This window comes from Hipposideros armiger, unplaced genomic scaffold (genome assembly GCF_001890085.2).
Source record: "Hipposideros armiger isolate ML-2016 unplaced genomic scaffold, ASM189008v1 scaffold_34, whole genome shotgun sequence".
Lineage (NCBI taxonomy): Eukaryota > Metazoa > Chordata > Mammalia > Chiroptera > Hipposideridae > Hipposideros > Hipposideros armiger.
The window spans coordinates 3,534,265-3,554,761 of NW_017731384.1; the positions used below are offsets into that span (position 1 = coordinate 3,534,265).

At 34.7% G+C, this 20,497-nt stretch overlaps 1 protein-coding gene and 1 pseudogene across 4 annotated transcripts in view; one reads left to right on the top strand and one right to left on the bottom strand.

The window, feature by feature from the left end:
• The window catches only part of HELZ (helicase with zinc finger), a 157,944-nt gene that overhangs the window by 55,524 nt on the left and 81,923 nt on the right, over positions 1 to 20,497 (top strand). For 3 of the 4 annotated variants that reach the window (XM_019637764.1, XM_019637763.1, XM_019637762.1), the window contains 5 exons: positions 7,461 to 7,728; positions 10,800 to 11,133; positions 11,952 to 12,082; positions 18,472 to 18,651; positions 19,178 to 19,282. In XM_019637764.1, coding sequence (XP_019493309.1) covers positions 7,461 to 7,728; positions 10,800 to 11,133; positions 11,952 to 12,082; positions 18,472 to 18,651; positions 19,178 to 19,282 — 1,018 coding nt within the window. The remainder of the gene's footprint in view (positions 1 to 7,460; positions 7,729 to 10,799; positions 11,134 to 11,951; positions 12,083 to 18,471; positions 18,652 to 19,177; positions 19,283 to 20,497) is intronic. The other variant, XM_019637765.1, reaches the window with a different exon arrangement.
• Positions 13,652 to 14,221, bottom strand: LOC109380312 (dynactin subunit 6 pseudogene; annotated as a pseudogene).

Sequence of the window (20,497 nt, forward strand, 5' to 3'; positions counted from 1 at the left end):
GATTGTATTTGAATTTTTGCTTTTAGATTAGTGGTTTGTAACTCATGACAATAACTCATGACAATAACTCATTTCTATGGGAAATGAGTTAGAAATAGTTTGTAAGTGTCATCAAGATTCCTTACTAGTTAATAAAAGCTTACTTAATAATATAAAGTGTTAAATGTCTGCAATAAAAAGTAAGAGGAAAATGATACTATTAAAATAGATGATAATGAGAGTAGGTGGTGATTTGGATTTCAGGGCACCCTCCTGGACTTGAGAGATTGAGAGTACTTTGGCTCCTTTTGCCTCAGATATGTTCTACTTTTCCAGTGGAGATAAAGAGCAGTGGACATATTTCAGAGTAAAATAGAATTGGATTCGAAATCTGATTTTCTACTTATTACCTGTATGACCCTGGGTGGAGTACTTAACATCTCTGAGCTTCATGTGGAAACATCTGTAAAATGGGGCTAGTAATATCTGTTTTAGAGGATTATCGTGAGAACAGGAAATAAGCCTTGCATAGTATCTGGCACATAGCAGGCATTCTGTAAATAAAACTTATTATTTTTATTGTTAGCCATAAATTCTGGCTTATAAACCTAACAAAGAAAGTAGGGAAGAGAGAAGGAGGATTTTTTTTTTTTTTAAATGAGGACCAAGACTAGTTGTGTTAGCAGAGGGACTAAAAAGCAGAAATGAAGAACCAAATCATTCAGGCCTCAACACCTACAGATCTTGTACAATGCAATATAGGCGATACGATACAAGAGGAGTCGTGTAAAATGGCTGCTGTTTTGAAAGTGGTAACTGGAAGAAATAAAGTCTCATCTTTGATGTTTCTAATGTATCCATTTGAAAATATAATATGTTTTAGTTTTATATTTCATTCAAATATGGTTGAGGGAATTAAAACAGAGAAGGATATCCTCCCTTTTGGAACCAATACTGTATCCTTCTCCTTTTTTTTAAATTTTTTTTTTTGGGGGGAATTGGGGGGATGGGAACAGTGCTGGGGAATTGGGGGAAGGGGAACAGACAAGTTGCTGTCATTTTGTTCTTCAGTCTAGTTGTGGAGGATATTGCTTCACTGGCCCAAGTTGGCACCATCATTGCGCTCTTCCCGGGCGAGGCAGATCAGTCGCCGGCTTCTGGACGGCCGCTCACTGCGGCTGCTGGCCGCTCATGCTGGCTGGTGGCTACACACGGTAGCCCATGGCAACCCACTGCCACAGGGGCTGCAGCCTATGCCGGCTCACAGCAGCCCTGCTCCAGGTTGAGCTGTTGTTCAGCATCTTAGCTGTGGAGGGCAGTGTCACTGGCCCTCATATGTGGGATCCGAACTGGGGCCCTCTGGCGTCCCAAGCCAGTTGTTAACCATTGTGCCACTCGGCCGGCCCTCCTTCTCCTTTTTTAAGTGACGTCTTTGCAGTTTGATATCTTTGCCTATTTTCTTTTACACAAGGTTTTACTTCTGCGTAGTTATGTTATAGAAAATAGTTGAAAAACTTAAGCATTTTCTTGAACTAATTTGGAAACATTAAAACAATTTTATATAGTGAAATTAGTTTTTTAAGGACAGAGGAAAAATAAATAGTACAAGAGAACAACATAAAATGTACAAAAATGTATTTTATGATATGAGATTTTGAACATTATAAAAAGGAAAACTTAAATCTGGGTTTAGGCAAGCTAGATGATAATTGGTTGATTATTTTGTCATTGTTTAAATTAACTGACCTGTTATGCTAATTTTTAGTTCTAGCTTTGATATTTTTTCTACTCTTAAAATTGATGTTATTGAATATCTTTTTGTTTTTGTTAAGTTTTAATTTATTGTGTGACTATATGTATTTGTTTCCGTGTGACTGGGTACAGAGTTCCAAAAGCATTTTGGAGGAATAAAAGCAGTATATAAACAGTATAACATTTGTTTCCTGCTTCTATCTTAGTGCTAGTTAGTATTTTTGGTTATTATAGCAGAGTGCATGTCAGCAAAAAAGTCGAGGGGAAAAGATATGTTTATATGAAATCACAATTTTATAAAACATTCTGAAACAAAATATTGTTTGTATCCCGTTTGTATATTTTCCTGGAATCTTGTGTGGATTGCATTCAGAGACATTGGGTGCCAGAAACCTTCTTTGTTAAATTGGTGACAGTGTGACAGTCTGGCTAATTTTACCTCCAGCCTTAGCCAATTCATTCTCTGATTTTCCTTGTCCCAGAATTAGAAGATGTCATTTCAGGCACAAATTAGTCAAATGCAGTTGGGAATTGGGGAATTGAATTAGGTGTGGGCTTTATCATGTTTCCATACAACTTTGATAATATTATAAATTATATCATAATACAATTTGGTTTCTACACACGCAGGAATGTAGTGATGGTGTGAAACTAGAATTTGAATAGGAAATATCTTTATCACTTTTTCCACTTGATTGGCTGTTTGTTGTTTAAGTTTTTATCCTTAAGTTAATGCTGGGGACATATATTTCTCTTCCATAAAGTTATAAATTTGGACCATGGTGGATTATCTATTAGTTCGATGTATCCAAAACTGTGGTCCACAGAAATTAATAGGTGAGATATTAATAATGGGTAAAGAGTTCCATGTCCAAGTACATTTGGAAATGGTGCATGCTTTATTTCCCTCTTAGCGATTCACAGTGCGACTCAGTAAAGGCTCAGTGTCTGTCAAACGAATTTGATCATGGAACTTAGTTACATTAGCTTGTTATTCCTTGAAACTTAAAATCAAGTCCCATAGCAGACATGTCTTTTTCTAACTTATTGTTCATTATTGAACTAAAAATCCTACTGTAGTCATTCAAATTTGAATTAGGAACAAAACCCCAGGGCTTCCCCCCCTCCCCCATTATTTTCATGATATCTAAAGCATCCAAACCTTTTCTGTTTGCAGGTCATGAATGAATTTTCTTTCTATTAGTCATTATATGCAATCCTGCAAGCTGTTCGGGAAATATGTATAACTTTAACTTTTTTTCAGTGTTTTTTTCCTTGTTGCTGAGATTCAGGTTCAGAAAAGGATACTGTATGTACTAAAAACATTTTTTTTTTTGATTAAAGATGTGTCTCTCAAAAATATGTGGCAAAAGACATCTACAAAAGAAGGAAGTTAGTGAATTTTCTCTGTGCTTAGAAAACAAACTGCATTATACACTTTGAATTATGGAAAGCTTTTCTTGGCAAAATTGATTGGGAATTCTGCTTTGACTATCTGAAAGCTACATGTTGAAAATTAATTCTTATATTTAAATTTGAAAACTTGGTAGTACACATTCTGTACTTTGAGTCTAGCAGTGAATGTTAACATTCACATTAAAATTTAATATGACTTAGAAATGATATCAAACTGCCCAAGGAGTTGGTAAATGAAGGACATGTTATATGTATATTAAATACATAATATTTAATATACATAATATTTACTATATGATCAGAAAAGTAATAGAAAAATAGATTTAAAGAATAGTATATTTGTCAATAAAAGATAAATGTAACTGAGTGGAAGCATGTAAAAACTAAGATACTCCTCTGCTGTTAGTTTCCTGTTTTATCTTTTTAGTAGCCTTGCTGAGAGATGGAAAAGTAGGGACAGACCACATGGAAAAGCTAAGAGATGTTCATCTTGCTTCTGTGTAGCAGTTTTGGTGAAAAGAATGATGTCAAAGTGGATTGCTGAAGTGGTAGTTTGGGATAACTTTTGGATTTTATTTTATTGTTAATTTGGGCAGACAGGATTTGTAAAGCCACAGACCAAAAGGTTTTCTAAGGATAAGAATGTGGTATCTGATTTTGGAATTAGGAATCGTTTTAGCTCATTCTTTTTAAGCCCTAGATAAACATGGCTGTTTTTTAATAAATTCCATACTTAACATGCATTTTGCATGCCTTTTTTTGTGTCAGTCCTGGGTACTTTGAACGCTGGATTTTTTTTTTTTCCCCTTCTCTCCTTGCTTTCTTATTCACTTTCCAGGTCTCATTAAGGATAATTTTTCAAGTCTGCTCTGCTACATACTTCAAGACAAAACAAACCAACCCTTTGGATGCTTTATTAGAATAGTAACTATGTGGCTGAAATGAGAGCACTGCTATTCTCAGTAATCAGAGGGCAAGGGGAGTTGGGAAGCATATCTTATGTCAGACTAGTTATTCCAACCTCGAAATCTATTTTTGACAGTAGCAGCTCTTCCCTTATGTTATCTTAAAAAAATTAGGCATCTTTTAATTACACCTAATTTTTCTTTTACTTTTTTCTTATGAATTTCTCTTACAATATGTTTCTAGCTTCTACCTACCACATCTCAGGGTAACAAATTCCATAGATATATAATTTCTGTTAGGTTTGCTTTCAAATTTATTATAGGAGTTGGTTAATAAGTCACTGTTAAACTCTTCCTATGTGCTTTTATGAATATTGACCTTAACCTGTTCACTTTGTATCTTTCCAGGGTGTTTTTCATTTTAGTATAATCTAGGTTGACGGAAAGCCTTACCAAGAGTGAACTGACTCAGGCTGCCCTTAGCAGTACATGCCTGGGTTAGATGTTAGCAAATACGCATGTGCTGCTGGTAGGGGTGAAATGAGCCCCAGTCGTAGTCACGTCCAGTCCCCATGGGAGAACCTCATCTCCCTCCTCTATTTAAAGAGGAATTCTTAAGACCTAATGACCTTTAAACACTATAAATTAGGTGGGTAATAAAGCTGCTGCTTACAGATGAGAGGATTGGAGGCAGGAGTTTGTCTCAAGTTCAGGTGAAGTAGGGAAAGAGGTGGTTTTTGCACAATGTATCCTGAGTAGCCACTGGCCACAGTTCATTTTCTGACATTTGAGTTAATGACTGAGGCCAGTAGTTTGTAGACTTTTTGATGTTTGCACACATGGATTTTTTTTTGAGATTCTTCTTTCTGCTCCCCCAGCTCTCCCTTTCCCTGTACAATGTTTATAATCATTTAAAAAATAAAGGAAATACAATTTAACATTGTTTGGGAGTTGTTTTGAAATTGTTGTGCTGCCTGCTTAAGGACACTAATTTTAAGAATTTCCTAAAATTAGGGTGGGAATCATGGCACTACATAGATAAAATGAGAAAAAATTACTGTTTCTCATGGTGCTTTTCCCAAAAAGCCTGAATACTTCTAGCCCAGAGTAGAATGACTTTCTGTATAATCTGCTTTGCATATTAAATAGGTGGTACAAAAAGCTTTTTTAAAGGAAAGCTGTACTGTTTTAGGTCTGTTATTATCCCAGTTACTTAAATATCAGGAATAAGTAGTGACTTCTTAAAGATATGAACATAGTATTGATATAGGAATAGTCTGAATCAATTTCTTATTTAAAATAAAATTATGAAATACAGTTCCCCCACTCCCAAAGAGTAGACATCCTTTCATTACATATTATATAGATTCTTCATTATTACATAGAGTTTAGTTTTTAAAAAAATTTTTAAAGAGTTGGTTATTTGGTTTGTCACTTATCTTGGCTGTTTCTCTTTTTGACCTGAATGAAACAAGAAAATTACATACATCTTTGTTATTTTGATAATAATTACCATCTGATCTTTAGTGATAGTATTATCTATTTTAGGAATGTAGGTATTTGTGTAATTTGAGTCATTTTTTTTCTTTTTTTAAATATTTTTGAGTAATTTTTTATAGCTGTGATCTAGTGAATGAATAGGCAGGGCCCAATTTTAGAGTTATTTAGGGAGAAAATGTGATTAGTTTACTTTATGGAACTTCTACAGTTGACCCTTGAGTAACTCAGTAGTTAGGGGTACCGACCTTCTGTGCAGTAAAAAATCTGAGTATAAGTTTTGGCTTCCCCAAAACTTAAACTACTAATAGCCTACGGTTGACCAGAAGTCTTACTGATAACAGAAACAGTCAATTAACATGTATTTTGTATATGTATTATATACTGTAGCCTTACAATAAAGTAAGCTAGAGAGAAGAAAATGTTATTAGGAAAATTATAAGGAAAATACATTTACAGTATTTATTGAAAAAACTCAATGTATAAATGGACCTGCACAGTTCAAACCCTTGTTGTTCAAGGCTCAACTGTACTTGTTAGGCTATTGCAAAGACAGACCATCATTTTCTCATCCAGAGCATTTTAAAAATGCAAATTTTGAATGAGCAGATCATCTTTATAGCTTGATGATTGTAGTTGTATTTATGTTGCCATTTGAGAAATAATAAAAGCGACATGTAAAAATGCCTTTTCAAGGAGCAAAGTTTAGAGATTAGTACATTCACTTTTGTTTTTTTCCTTTTTATTACATTTTTACATTTAAATTAGGGCCTTTATATTTTAATCTTTATTAAGATATTAGGATAAGCCATTTTCTATGATTGAGAAATTTCTCTTGGTGGATGACTTATGTTCATATGTTTATAATTTATACATAACATTTAAATATAGTAAAATCTCTGCCTAAGCAAAACATGGCAATTATGCATTATTCTCTCATTTTAAAGATAGCACAGGATAATTTGCCTTTGTATTTTGGAGACTAACTGATGTCTGTTTAAACTTTTTATTACTTTCTCCTAAAATTTTAATTAGAGTTGTGAAATCATCTTTCCAATTATGTTATATTAAAACTGAACCTTGGCCTGATTAGTCAGTTAAGCAACTTTTTTTTCCTGTTAAAAGTTTTATATTTACAGGTGTATGTATGTTCCACCCAATAGAAAAGTAATATGCGTTGCAGATAAAGTGAACCTACGCAGTCCTCAGAACATACGTTATGGTGTATTTCACTCTGTGCTGGTTTTTGCTACATTTTTTTTTTTTCCAGAGATGTCAGACCTTGAACAGTCATTCATTTTGACAATGTGCCCTACTTACAGTATAATTTAACTGAGGCTAAACTGGATTTCTCTAAAATGGCATTTGATGGTACATCATATTACATTTTAATGTGGAATTAGCAGTGTTTTCTATGAATATTTTCTAAAAGATTTTGGTTTGTCATAAGATGACTTTCAGAGATGACTGTGCTTTACCACACAAGAAACGTTTAACCTTTATAGTGTTCTGATCTTCTCTTTCTGTAACGGGGCAGGTATTGATAGGAGGAGGTGGATGTGGTTGCACCAGATAGATTTTGTCTTAGGAGGAATGTATCATCATATCTTCTTCCTGCAGATCAGATCAGAGCTAAATTCTAAATATCAATCTGTATTTTTTAAATGTTAATAACTACCTCTGGTATGTCTTAGCCTGATATAAAATGGATTCCTATGTATGTTATTTTGTTATGCTAGACAAAAAAATCTTTCTGATATGGGGAAAATACTCTGTCATATGGATTTTTGTATTCTGTTTTTAAGAATTTTAGCTCTAGCGTTTAAAATGATCTTACCAAAAGGTATAATGTAGTATTTAAGAATTTTAATGTTGTGTTTCTTTATAAATGTGTTTTTTGTTTCCACCTAGATCTTGAATACCTGATGCATGCAAAACAACAGCTAGTAACCACAGCTAAGCGTTGGGATTCTTCTTCTAAGACTATTGTAGATTTTGAACCTAATGAAACTACTGATTTGGAGAAGAGCCTTCTTATCAGATACCAAATTCCTCTCTCTGCTGACCAGCTATTTACTCAGTCCGTTTTAGACAAATCATTGACCAAGACCAACTATCAGTCACGGTTGCATGACCTTCTTTATATTGAGGAAATAGCCCAGTATAAAGAAGTCAGCAAGTAAGTTCCATGAGAAACACTTTTCTTTTTTAGTTACTCTCCCCTATGGATGGTGTTTTTCATGTTTAAAACGGAGGAGTGCCTACCTGAAGACAGGTAGTAAAATGGTTGTTATTCAGTAGCTGAATATGGGCTGCTTAAGACAAGGACTGCATCTGCATCTTTCTCTCTTCGTAGCCCTAGAGTTTAGTACATAGGTTATTTCCACCAGACTGCCGGGTGCTGGGAGCACAAGCAAGTGATCCATGCTCTTCTGGAGGTTTCTGCTCATGGTAGTCAGAGCAAGCACTCAGTGGGTATTTGTTTAATAAATGTTCAAAAACTGAACAGATCACATATTTTGGAAAGTAATTTTAAGAATGAAACGATAGAAATCATAAGGAAAACTGATAAGAATAAAATAACTTTATAGCAGTTTATAAATGCTTTCACATATTTTACATTTTATCCATATCCCACAGGTTCAGACCAAGTGTTTAAATAAGAACCTTATCTGAATCATTATAGGAAAAGTAATCTTAGAAATGAAAGTTTGAATGAAGGAAGATGCTAATGAAATCGTTCTTATATTTGGTAGTAGCATTCCACTTTTTAGAGAAAAGGGAATGAGCCTTAAAAATTGAACCACAGTTACGAAGCATGAACACATTTTTATAAGTAGTTTTCTCTTTTAATACAGCCTAACTAACATATTTTTCTTTTCTAAGCTGCCTTGTTGGTACCTTACCTTTAACATTATGGATACTGCACACTCATTGAGGGGTATATTCAGAAAAGGAAAAGTGAAAACTTAAAGATACCTTGTATTACACTATTTATAGATTAAACATGATCTAACTTTTGGAAAGTATTTTATTCAAATTAAATACATATAAGATTTACAAAGTCAGATAGAATATATTAGTATGCATGTATTTTATTTACATTATCATAGTTTCCTTTTCCTTAGGAAAGAACACTGTGATAAATCATAAATATTTGGACGAAACAGAGCTAAAAAGCTTATCACAATCTTAGAGACCATTTTGGAGTACCATACCAGAAATTCAGAAAAAACTATAAATTGACTTACTGTTTAGTATTTTATTAACGTTTATAAATTGTTCCATATGCATTACTTTAGAACTTATAACTAAAGACCAATAAGCTTATAGATTATTATTTTAAAAATAGTATTTTAGAAATAGAAATTTGAATGAAAAAAAAAACCCCTACAAAATTGTGGAGGTCAGATTCTGATCAAGAAACTTAAGTGGATGAATGTTCACTCTGAGAGTACCTTGCAAAGGCTTCTAAAGCCAGCGTAAGAGGGGCTTAAGAATACCTGCAACATGAAGTGAGCACTGGCAGCAAACTAAGTTGTATGATATTTTGGAGGGCTATTTGGCAGTTTGTATTAAGGCTCTTTAGAAAGGTTGAACCTTTTGATGTAGTAATTCTACTTATGAGGAATCATCCTGAAGAAGTAATCATAGGTGAAGATAAAGATGCCTGTACACAAATGCCTATTAAAGAGTAATGAAGAATAAGTTAGGTAAATGATGATACAGCCATATAAGCAAATACTGGATAACTATTGAGGTTATGTTCTTGAAGAATTTTTAATACAGTGAAGACGGTCATGATATAATATTAAAGGGAAAAATATTCAGATGTGTTATTTTCTGTAAATATTTTCTTATTCTTGTAAAAATGTTTCTGTATCCTTATAATTTTGTAACTTTATATAAGTGGACAGTCAAAATTTTAATGTAGTGTTTTAATTAGATTTAGTTTCCTAATACTGTAAGCAATACAAATGTTTCCATTAAAGAAATTTGTAATGTTTTAAAAAAGGGTTTTTTTCCTTTTTCCTTAAGAATTTATAAGACAATCTTGACATCATATATACAAAAGAAGATCTGAAAAGAAAACAATTTAGTAGTACTGTTAAAAACTAGCCTTTTCCACAAATGGATATGTAGATTTTAAAACAATTTAATTTTTCAATCAAAAATTTAAAACCTCCTAAGAAAATGTACAAAGTGTTCTCGTTCCTACCACTTTGTCTTTCCTCTTATAACGCCATTTCAGAATGGCAAAGAAGAGCTGTCAATTAGTTTAAATGTTTTTTTTACTTCTTATTACTTGACTGTTTAAATTCATGTTGATTTTCTGCGCTTCTTTCAAACATGTTCTCTTGCATAATCACTTGTATACCAACCATTGTTCAGTAAGACAGCACTTAACTTCTTTCCGTAATTCCTGTGTGAGGTATGCCTTGATGTAGCCATGAACAGAAATTTATTTTGGATGTTATTCATTAACATCTTTGAAAGAGGAATTTTATGATTAGAATCTTCTGTTAATAAATCTACCTGGAGAGCACCAGTTTAATAAAAGTCCATTGTAGTTTCCATGCATTTCCTTCTGGTTCTAGATGATTTTAAAGTCTTCATTGTCCCAATGGTGTGTTCAACCAGACTTTCGTATTGATTATACATAATACTTCATTTTATTAAAAAATCATGCTTAGCTTCATTTTAAATGCTCAGACTTTTAAAAAAAGATGTGTATTCTTTAGCACAATTAAGTGTGTGCCTTGTTACTACTGGGTGGGAGTTTATTCACTTTAACGTCGGGCGCAACTGATCTCACAGATTAATTGCACACAAATTTTCAAATAGTTAACAGTTAACACATTATGGACCGGTGACGCAGATTTGCGTCTATATATTTAAATGCCCAGTCCTCAATGTATTCGTAACTCATCGCTTCCGTATCTTCCCCCTCTACGGTAACCTATCGCCAGTCGTGTTTGTGACTTAGTACAGTAAAGATGTATTTCATAGCGGCATCTTTGTGTGCAATGAATCTGTGAGATCAGTTGCACCCAACGGAGGGTTAAAAAAAAGTTTTGTTGTCTCCAGCTTAGATTAAAAGGCAGATAGATAGTATGTAGTTTGTAACTCAGTGGAGTGGAATTGATAATGAAGTTTTAATTTTTCGTATGTTTATATTTGATTTGTTTTACTCTTTCAGTTAAGTTTTTGATGTGAAATATTCAAACTCATTTTCCGCTTCTGATTTAGGTTCAACCTTAAAGTGCAATTGCAGATTCTAGCAAGCTTCATGCTCACTGGGGTTTCTGGAGGTGCAAAGTATGCTCAGAATGGACAGCTTTTTGGTCGCTTTAAGCTCACTGAAACACTTTCTGAAGATACTTTGGCTGGACGGCTGGTGATGACCAAAGTCAATGCTGTTTATTTATTACCAGTCCCTAAGGAGAAGTTAGTACAGACCCAGGGAACCAAAGAGAAGGTTTATGAAGCTACTATTGAAGAAAAAACAAAAGAATATATATTTTTAAGGATATCCAGGGAATGCTGTGAAGAACTTAATCTTCGGCCTGATTATGACACACAGGTATGTTTTGGATTGTGCAAAAGTCTCTGTGTCAGCTGATGCTGTACTGGTTTGGTTTTCCTCCTCTTCCCATTACTAGAAGTGCAGTTGTCTTTGAAGTGTTACACTGATGGGTGAATAGTTGAACCTCTGGTAACTCAGAGAAAATGGGTTCTCTTTAACATCTAAAATGTTCTAGTTTTATACAAGGTCAAGCTTTCTGATCAGAGTTTTAAATCAGCAATGGAAGGACAGATTAAAAGAAACTAAGTTATATCCGGGTACAATTCTCATCTGAAGTTGTATCTGCTCCTGTTCTCTTTGTCTTTATGGATTCTGAGGTGAACCAGTCTGCCATATTTAACTGGAAAACTAATCTTTTTTTCTTTTTAAATATTGAAACAGTGAATAGTATTCATTCATAGTAAATCAATACAGTGTCTTAGGGCTGGTTTTTAATCACTTGAGAGATGATACTTTACAGATTTCTGATTTTATCAAATGTATTCTTCATACGAATGGTAGAATCATAGCCTTTATCTAGAGATTAAGTAATTTATAAGTGCCTTAGTTTCTTTAGATGTAAAACAAGGTTAATAGTAGTATAGACATCATCGGTACCATTAAATGAGATAGTCTATGTGAAGTGCTCATTACAGTGCCTGGCACTAAATGAACAAATATTAGCCACCATAATTGTTAGTAGAATATATTTGTAATATAAAAGAATCTCTGAACTTGGCCCCCTAAAGGATTATCTAGGGAAAGTATTCTAGTGAACTGCAAGTGTTGATGTTCACTGTAATGCTTTAAAAAGATGTTTTTATTTTGTGTTTCAGGTTGAACTTCAGTTTCAATTAAATCGATTACCCCTCTGTGAGATGCATTATGCGCTAGACAGGATCAAGGACAATGGGGTTTTATTCCCAGACATCACTATGGCTCCAACCATACCTTGGAGCCCCAACAGGTACAAAAAGGCGATGTCTCCTTAAAGGAGGATGTTAATGTCAAATATCTGTAGCAAATAACTCAAGCATACTTTTGTAAGAAAGTTTTCCTGTGTTCTTGAGGAGATATTAATTGAGGAAGGAGAGTAAAAGAACCCTTAGGATGAAACATCGATTTTCTTCACTTTTCGTCAGAGTCTACATGAGCGCTTCTGCTTACCTCAGCAGCGTTAATTTGATAGGATGCCAAGCAGTGTAGGAGTATTTCTGAACAGAAGTTGAATGGGAAAATTAGGTCTTCCTGAAGTGTTTCAAGTAGTTAATTTAAAATAATTTTTGAATATAGAAGACACTTTTGTAATTTAGCAAAATGAAGAAAGTGTCATAGAAGATGCTACTTTAGAAACTACTCTCAAGTTAATGGTATGTAAATATTTTTCTGCTTAAATTCTATTTGGCACATCTTTACATGTAATTAAATGTGATACTATTTTGTTTCTAGAATAACAGCAGTGATGCCTACATGACTACACCTTTCTTTTCATCCTTTTCATTGGGTTTTATCTTCTTGGCCCCTGGCAGTGTTCAGCTGCCCCATCTTTTTTTTTTTTTTTTGATTTTTATTGGGTAATTGGGGGGGATGGGAACAGTGCTGGGGAATTAGGGGAAGGGGAACAGACAAGTTGCTGTCGTTTTGTTCTTCAGTCTAGTTGTGGAGGACGCTGCTTCACTGGCCCAAGTTGGCACCATCATTGCGCTCTTCCCTGGCGAGGCAGATCAGTCGCCGGCTTCTGGACGGCCGCTCACTGCGGCTGCTGGCCGCTCACGCTGGCTGCTGGCTACACACGGTAGCCCATGGCAACCCACTGCCACAGGGACTGCAGCCTACGCCGTCGCCAGCGACTCACGGCGGCCCAGCTCCAGGTTGAGCTGTTGTTCAGCATCTTAGCTGTAGAGGGCAGTGTCACTGGCCCTCATATGTGGGATCCGAACCGGGGCCCTCTGGCATCCCAAGCGAGTTCTTAACCATCGCGCCACTCGGCCGGCCCTTTTTTTTTAAATCTCAGTTGCTCTACACCATAGAAGTTTATTTACCACTGTGTTAATCCAGTCGTGGTAGGGTGGCCCTGTCCCATCTCTGATGGCGGCTCTGTTATCTAAGTACTGTATCTTTAGTGAGGTTTCCAAGGTCACCCTGGGTGTTGGCATCCAGCGGGCACACGGGAAGAATGGGCACAGAGCATCACTAGTTTACTATGTGCTAGAATATGAATACATAACCACATGCTCTTCCTCATCACAGGCGGTCTTTCGTATAACTCAAATCCGTGGCCACCGTTTTACAGAACGAAAGAAAACTACATTTGTAGATTATCAGAGAATGAGCAAGAATATAGGAAAATAATGCATTTTATATAAATTATAGAGGACAGTTACAATGAAAATCCATTATTTTCCTCTCTAACTCAATTTTACAAAATAAAGTTAACGTGTATTATTGTGTGAACTGATAAGAGGACATAAACACTGTGGCCCTTTCAAAAGACAGTGGTCACGACAGAATGTCATCTTGATGTCATATATTGTTCTTAGTTCTTCACTGGAGTTGAGTTTCCTTTCGTCGTCGTCTTTAGGTGGTGGTAGTTTGGCAGGATTTTCATCAGGAAATCCAGCTGCGGTGTCTGGGGCTGTGGTCACTCAGTCTGCACCCTCCAAAGGCGATCTACCCCATAGATCACTGTATTCTCATGGATGACTTCCAACGTGGTTAGGCTGCAACAAGCCCCAATGATGCAGCCACTGTCAATATTACATTTCTGCCCACGTGTGCTTTTGATTCAATAACATTATTATCTCCCATTTTCATGGCTTGGGAATAACAGCCAACTTCAAACACATTATTTGTGCCAGTGATCATAGGTTTGGGTTCTGGATCTTCAGCATCAGGGGTAGTATTATCAGGATGCGCATTTATGATAAGCGCCTGTTCTATCAGGTCACCTTCACCAATCACTGTTGGCCCAGCTTCCTCAATGATTCGTGCTTCAGGGTGGATTACTGTCCTAGGTCCTGTAGTTACATCACCTCTGATTTCATTTTCTACACACACAACTGCTCCAGGAGCAATCTTCACACTCTTTTGAGTCTTCTCCACCATGATTTGGTCCGGGTCTCTACTGCTGAAATTCTTGAGCAGGGATAGTCTACCTATTGCCAGTATTCTTATTTATTCATTCTGTAATCTCTGTGTTCCACTTCCTCACCCTCCTGCAAGTAATCAGTGATCTAATTGTAAAAATCTGGTGACACCTTCTCAGTTCTCATTTGATTCAGCATCTCTGCATCCTTCCCTTTCTTTTCATTCTTACAGCCCATGCTTAAGTTAGAGTTGGACTATTTCAGTCACCTCCTAGTTGGCCTCTGTCCTGCTGGCTGTGTCTCTGTTCTCTGGTCCAACCCACACATTTCTTCTAGAGTTAGTTTGCTACAATAATCATTTCACTTCACTGCTTATACATCTCTGGAGGTTTCTCCTTGATATGTAGACAAAACCTGAGCAGCCTAATAACAGACTCCTATGTGGTCTCGTTGGCAGCGCTTTCCAACAGTATCTTTTCGGATTTCTTTTACTTTTTTCTACTTAACACCCCCTTTCTCCTTCTAAGCCCCCATGCTCTAGATATATTGAATTACCTTGAAGTTTGCTTAATCTGCCCTACACTTATTTGCCTCCTTATCTTTTAAAAAATTCTTTAAAATTTTAAAAAGCTGTGGTAAAGTCTACATAATGGAAAACTTACCAACTTAACTATTTTTAAGTGTACAGTTCAGCAGTGTTAAGTATATTCACAGTGTTGTACAATCAATCTGCAGAATTTTTTCATCTTGCAAAACCAAATCTTTATATCAATTCAGCTCTGCATTTGCCCTCCCCCAGCCTAGCCTTCTCATCTGTAGGTGCTGTTCTCTCCCTGTAATGGTCTTTGTCCAACATTAGTTGATTGAACATCTGTCTTTTTTTAAGATTTAGTCTAGCTCAAGTGCTCTCTCCTTCAAGTAGATAAACCTTATCCTTCCATTTCATTGTTTCAACCAATATTTATTGGGTGCCTATTATGTGCTAGGTTCAGTCAGTTTTGTGTTTTCATCCTTCCATTTCATTATTTCAACAAATATTTATTGGGTGCCTACTATATGCTAGGTTCAGTCAGTTTTGTGTTTTCAAGCATAATTTCTCTCAAATTTTTGTCAGTTGTGTATGTTTCTGTTGTTCTCATTAGATTCTGAGCTTTTAAAATATTAAAAAATTTTTTTAGTTACAGTTGACACACAATATTAGTTTCAGGTGTACAGCATAGTGGTTAGACATTTATATAACTTCTGAGGTTATCCTCCCAAGAAGTCGAGTATCCACTGTGCTTTTTAAAGGAAGAGACCACATCTTATTTATCTTTGAATCTCCAGCAGATTATTAATTTACGAGACATTTAAATGAATAAGAATTTCCAGTTTTAAAGGAAGAAATCAAGGTTTCAAATGTGAGGCCATAGTACAGGAAATTATTGGGCATTTACTTGATATATCACTTCTGAAAATTATATAGTATATAACAATATATTCATATGTCCTTGACTGCAAGTGATAGCTGTAAAAGTTAACTAAGAAAATGTCAAGTAGCAGAAAACTTTTAAGCTTTAAACCTTAAGGAAGGGATTCTGGATTCTGTAGCATTATAATTTTAAATAGTAATTGAAATGTATTTGGGTCTGGGAACATACTGAGAAATCATTAGCCATTTAAAATCTTTTCTGGAATAAGGTGGAATATCGATAAATGAAGTTCAGAAATTATTCTTGGGCATGTAGTGTATAAATTAATTATAACAATGTTGTTAAACCAGGGGAAAAAAGAACTTTGAATTAATTTGGTTTAGGGTATAAAATAACATTTATTTTATTCAGAATAAACTTGAAGACACTTTATATTGTTTAAATTGTGAGAGTCAGAGATTACGCTTATCAGTATATTATAAATCTCCTTCCCTTAATTTAACAGGTGGTACAGTAAATAAAGACAATTTGTTTTACTCTTTGGCTTTGTATAAATGTTCATCATTCATGACCAGAAACTGTATAGATGACCAACATTGATAAAATTTCTGGTCTGCTTTGAAGCATTTATTTACACTGAAACAATAAGTACAATGGGCTATATTAATAAAGAGATATTGACATATTTTAGAATTATACCTGTAAATCTGTCATTAATCTCTTAGATTTATACTTTGTATATAATCTAATATCCAGTCATAAGTTCATTAAAGTCTCTGAAAAGATGTTTAAAAACTTGCCCTTGTTTTTTGAAAGTGTACTGGTCAAGTAATATCTCATTTTTCTTAAGTTCCCAGAAAATATTATAGTAATAGAAGCTAATATTAATTGAGCACTTAATTGCTCAATTATTTTTCTTAAAAGTGTGTATGCATTATCTTACTTGATCTTTAAAACAATCATCTGATGCAAGTATCTGTGTCTCCAGATAAAGGAACCATGGGGCCAGGTATCAAAATCATAGTGGTTAGGTATTGATGCAAGTGACATTTCGCTGAACTAACTGTGGCTTCAACATGTAGAGATAGAGGCCCAGAGGTCGGTGGTCCAGGGCTGGTCCAGGGCTCAGCAGTGCCAACAAGGCCGTGGTTTCCCTCTCCTCTCTGCCTATAGAGCACTTTGGTTTTCTTCCTGATACCTGTGGCCTCATGATTATAAGATGGCTACTGCAGTTTCATTTAACGCAAGCTCATTCCAGCCAGGTGAAGCAGGAAGGCCAAGGAGCAGAAAGGGCTTTCTCCTAGTGAGGCTTTGTTTTTGTTTTGTTGGGTATAGAAGCCCTTCTGAAGGACTTCCTCCTGCATCTCACTGACCAGCATTGGGTCTCCAGCAGAGGAGGCCGGGAAATGGAGTGTTATAGCTGTCTAGGCTCAATAGAAGAAAGAGAGAAAGGGTGCGTGGATGGTTTGGGGATAACCATTCCACAGTGTCTGCCACATAGGTTAGATCTGTATTTAGCAATTATCTAAAGCAATTTCCTCATTTATAAAAGAGGAAACATTGCTTAGGGATTAGCAGATTTATGAGTAAATAAGCTAGTTAATGCTTCACTTTTTGGAGTCAAATGCTTGAGCTTTAGTGAATGGCTTCCAGGAAATCTAGTGCCACTGCTTAGAGTCCTTTTGGTTTTTATCTAAAATTTTTTTAATTTCAGAAAAATAAGTAATGGCATGTTTATGTGGCCTTTCTAAGGTTTTACATTTTTTTTAGGAGACTTTCGTTTGTTTAAAGTTACCTATTATAATATAGCATTAGTTATATATATTTTAAAACAGTAAGCGTTAAGAACATTTTCCATAAATAGCCAGCTCCTGATTTAAGTAGAGTACAGCCTCACACAGAGGGAATTTTCACTCCGCCACATCCTCCTACCTCAGGGTTATTTTGTAGGCATTTTGCAAATTTTCTAAGAGTCTCTTTACACACCCTTCCTATTTTGGTTCACATCCCTATCATTTTTACCATAGTTGTTGCGATATTTAGTATTTTAATTGTAGTTGTGAGAAAGAATGCTGTTGATTCTCCACTTGGTTTGATCCCTTTCAGCATCTGCTGTCCATTTAAATCTTCGAAACTTAGCCAAGTCATAGAAGGGACACTAGGAAGCTGGATCCCATTACAGCAGCCATTTGTGCTCCCGTGACAGGTGTTCGGTACCCTGAAATACATGACATGTGTATATTATTCGTGTGTGTGAAAATATTAAAAAATGGTTCATATTGTCTGGCCTTTTCAAATAAAACTGCTATTTTCTGAATTAAAAACTTCATAAAAGTGTGAGATCTCTTAAACAGGGGCATACAGGTTTTTTTATTTTCTCCTTATTGTAAACTTTACTGAGATTTTTCAATGGATTAGAAATTGAAAATCAGATTTCCCTTTTGTATTTTATACATTATCCAAACAAACTACTTCATTATTGCAGAAAAATAAATTTCTGATGTTTTTACATAACAGAGGGAAATTACATTTTAGAGACTTTGTCATTACTATATATAGACTTGGCAGAAACCAGACTAGAAGTATGTGATGTCTTCAGGTTAGTTATCAAAATCTTTTTGCGCTTATAATAGGACAAGTAAACTAGAGTGAATTTTGATCAACATAGCAAAACATCTTACACCAACTGTTGGGTAATTTTCTAAAAAATAATTTTAGAGTAAGCATTTGTTTTTATCTATGCTATGTTATTTCAGAATTTTTAATGGTTCAGTGAAATTCAGGATACTTGTATGTCGTGTTCTGTTTATTAATAAGATGCATTTGTTTAAAATAATTTAAATTTTTATTTTTTATAGACAGTGGGATGAACAGTTGGATCCTCGACTAAATGCAAAACAGAAAGAGGCTGTTCTGGCCATTACAACTCCACTTTCAATACAACTGCCTCCTGTTCTCATCATCGGACCCTATGGCACAGGCAAAACATTCACTCTAGCTCAGGCCGTAAAGCACATACTCCAGCAGCAGGAGACGAGGTGAGATGGTGGTGTGTGTGCTCCGATCTCATTAGTAGGGCATGACCTTTTTCATTGTTGTGAATACAAAGTGAGGGCTAGCTAGACAGTTTCCATCCTGCTTGTCAAAATTTAAAAAAATACAAAAGAGAGAAAAAGACCCACACTCAAACCCTACAGTACTAAAATTTGAAGTCTTAAAACATACTGTTTATAAAAATTGGCAACATAGAGAATGATAGCTTTTAAATAGCCAGCCAAATTGCAAGTCTGCTAAGGAATTGTGATATGTATTACAGCCAAAGAGTTGGATTTTTAAAAAATAATTTTATATGATAGATTTAGTAATAATTTGGGGGAACTTAATTCCTTTATAGCATAAAAAGTAATAAAATTTCCTAAAAGCATCGTTCAATAATGTGTTAGAGGCTACTGAGTAGGTTGAGGGAAATGTATACTGTTAATGGCCACTGCTTTTTTTTTGGTATTATACTGCTTGAATAGTTTTGTGTTTTATCATTCTTTTTATTTGCACCATTTATTTCAGCAGGATTCTCATTTGCACCCATTCTAATAGTGCTGCTGATCTCTACATAAAGGATTATTTACATCCATATGTAGAAGCAGGCAACCCCCAGGCAAGACCTCTCAGGTATTTTTTAAGGCTTATTATGTATCTGTATCATACTTTATTATTCTTAAGAAAAGGTGTCTGTAAAGATTTTAGTAACTTCGAGAATATCAAAATCTTTAACTCTGCATTGGCATTTGGGAGGGTATGCCTTTTGAAGAAACCATTTAAAATTAAGGAAAAATTGAAAAATCTTTGACCATTTACTTCTTAAACATTAAGTAAAGAGAAAGACATCCTTTTTTAAGTTTTGTATGTAAAAATGTTGTTATAGTCTGAGCCGATTTTGATGTGTATCTCTAAAAGCTACTATGATGAAGTAATAGAAATATGATTACATAAAACTTAATTAGAATTCTAGCATATTTTGCATGGCAAATTAGTCATGCAGTGATAGTTCTTTATGGAAATAAGATTTTGACTGTGATCATGCAGGTAATTTCATAAAAGCTGCACATTAGAGAAGCATGAAATATTGAAGTGATTTTGCAACAAAATGGAATTGACTGGTATTTATAACTTTCTGCTATCATTTAAAAGACAAAAGTGCCAAAGAAAATTTTAGGTTGATATGGAAAGGTCCTTTCAGTGTACATGGGTATGAAATGTACTTAAATACAGGATTGTGGGAGAATAAATCCTTTTCTTCAGAAAACAATAAAGAATCATTAAGTGGTTGTTTATTATACCATTTGCTTTCATTGTTATACGAATTAATGTTTAGTTTTGCCATTTTACAAACTAATATGTCATGCCCTATGTTGTTTGAATACAATTATTGTTTATAAATTAATTTCTAACCACATGTTTGAATCATAATTCACTAACTCTTTATTTCTAGTTGAGCCTAGGCATGAAAAAATGAGAGTTTGCTATTTAATTCTTTAATAACCATAACCAAAGCCATTTGGATGATTTTACAGTTGCATTAAAAAGAACAAAAGAGAAAAAAGTGGTATGGCCTGTAACACAGGTTTTTATGCCATACTTTGTTTTCACTCTGGAAAATTAGAGCAGAAATATTTTCAATAGAATCCAGTTGTATTTAATAAGAAAAATCACATGTATACCATCACTATAAGTGAAAATGTGGTATTTACCAAGGGATAAATTTATCAATAACTAATTTGTTTCAGATTCTAATCTTTTTTAGCCCATAAGTGAAAATTGAATAGCTGGTAGCATTCTTGCTATGAGTGCTCTTACTTTAATGGAGATGTTTGTTTTGTTTTACTG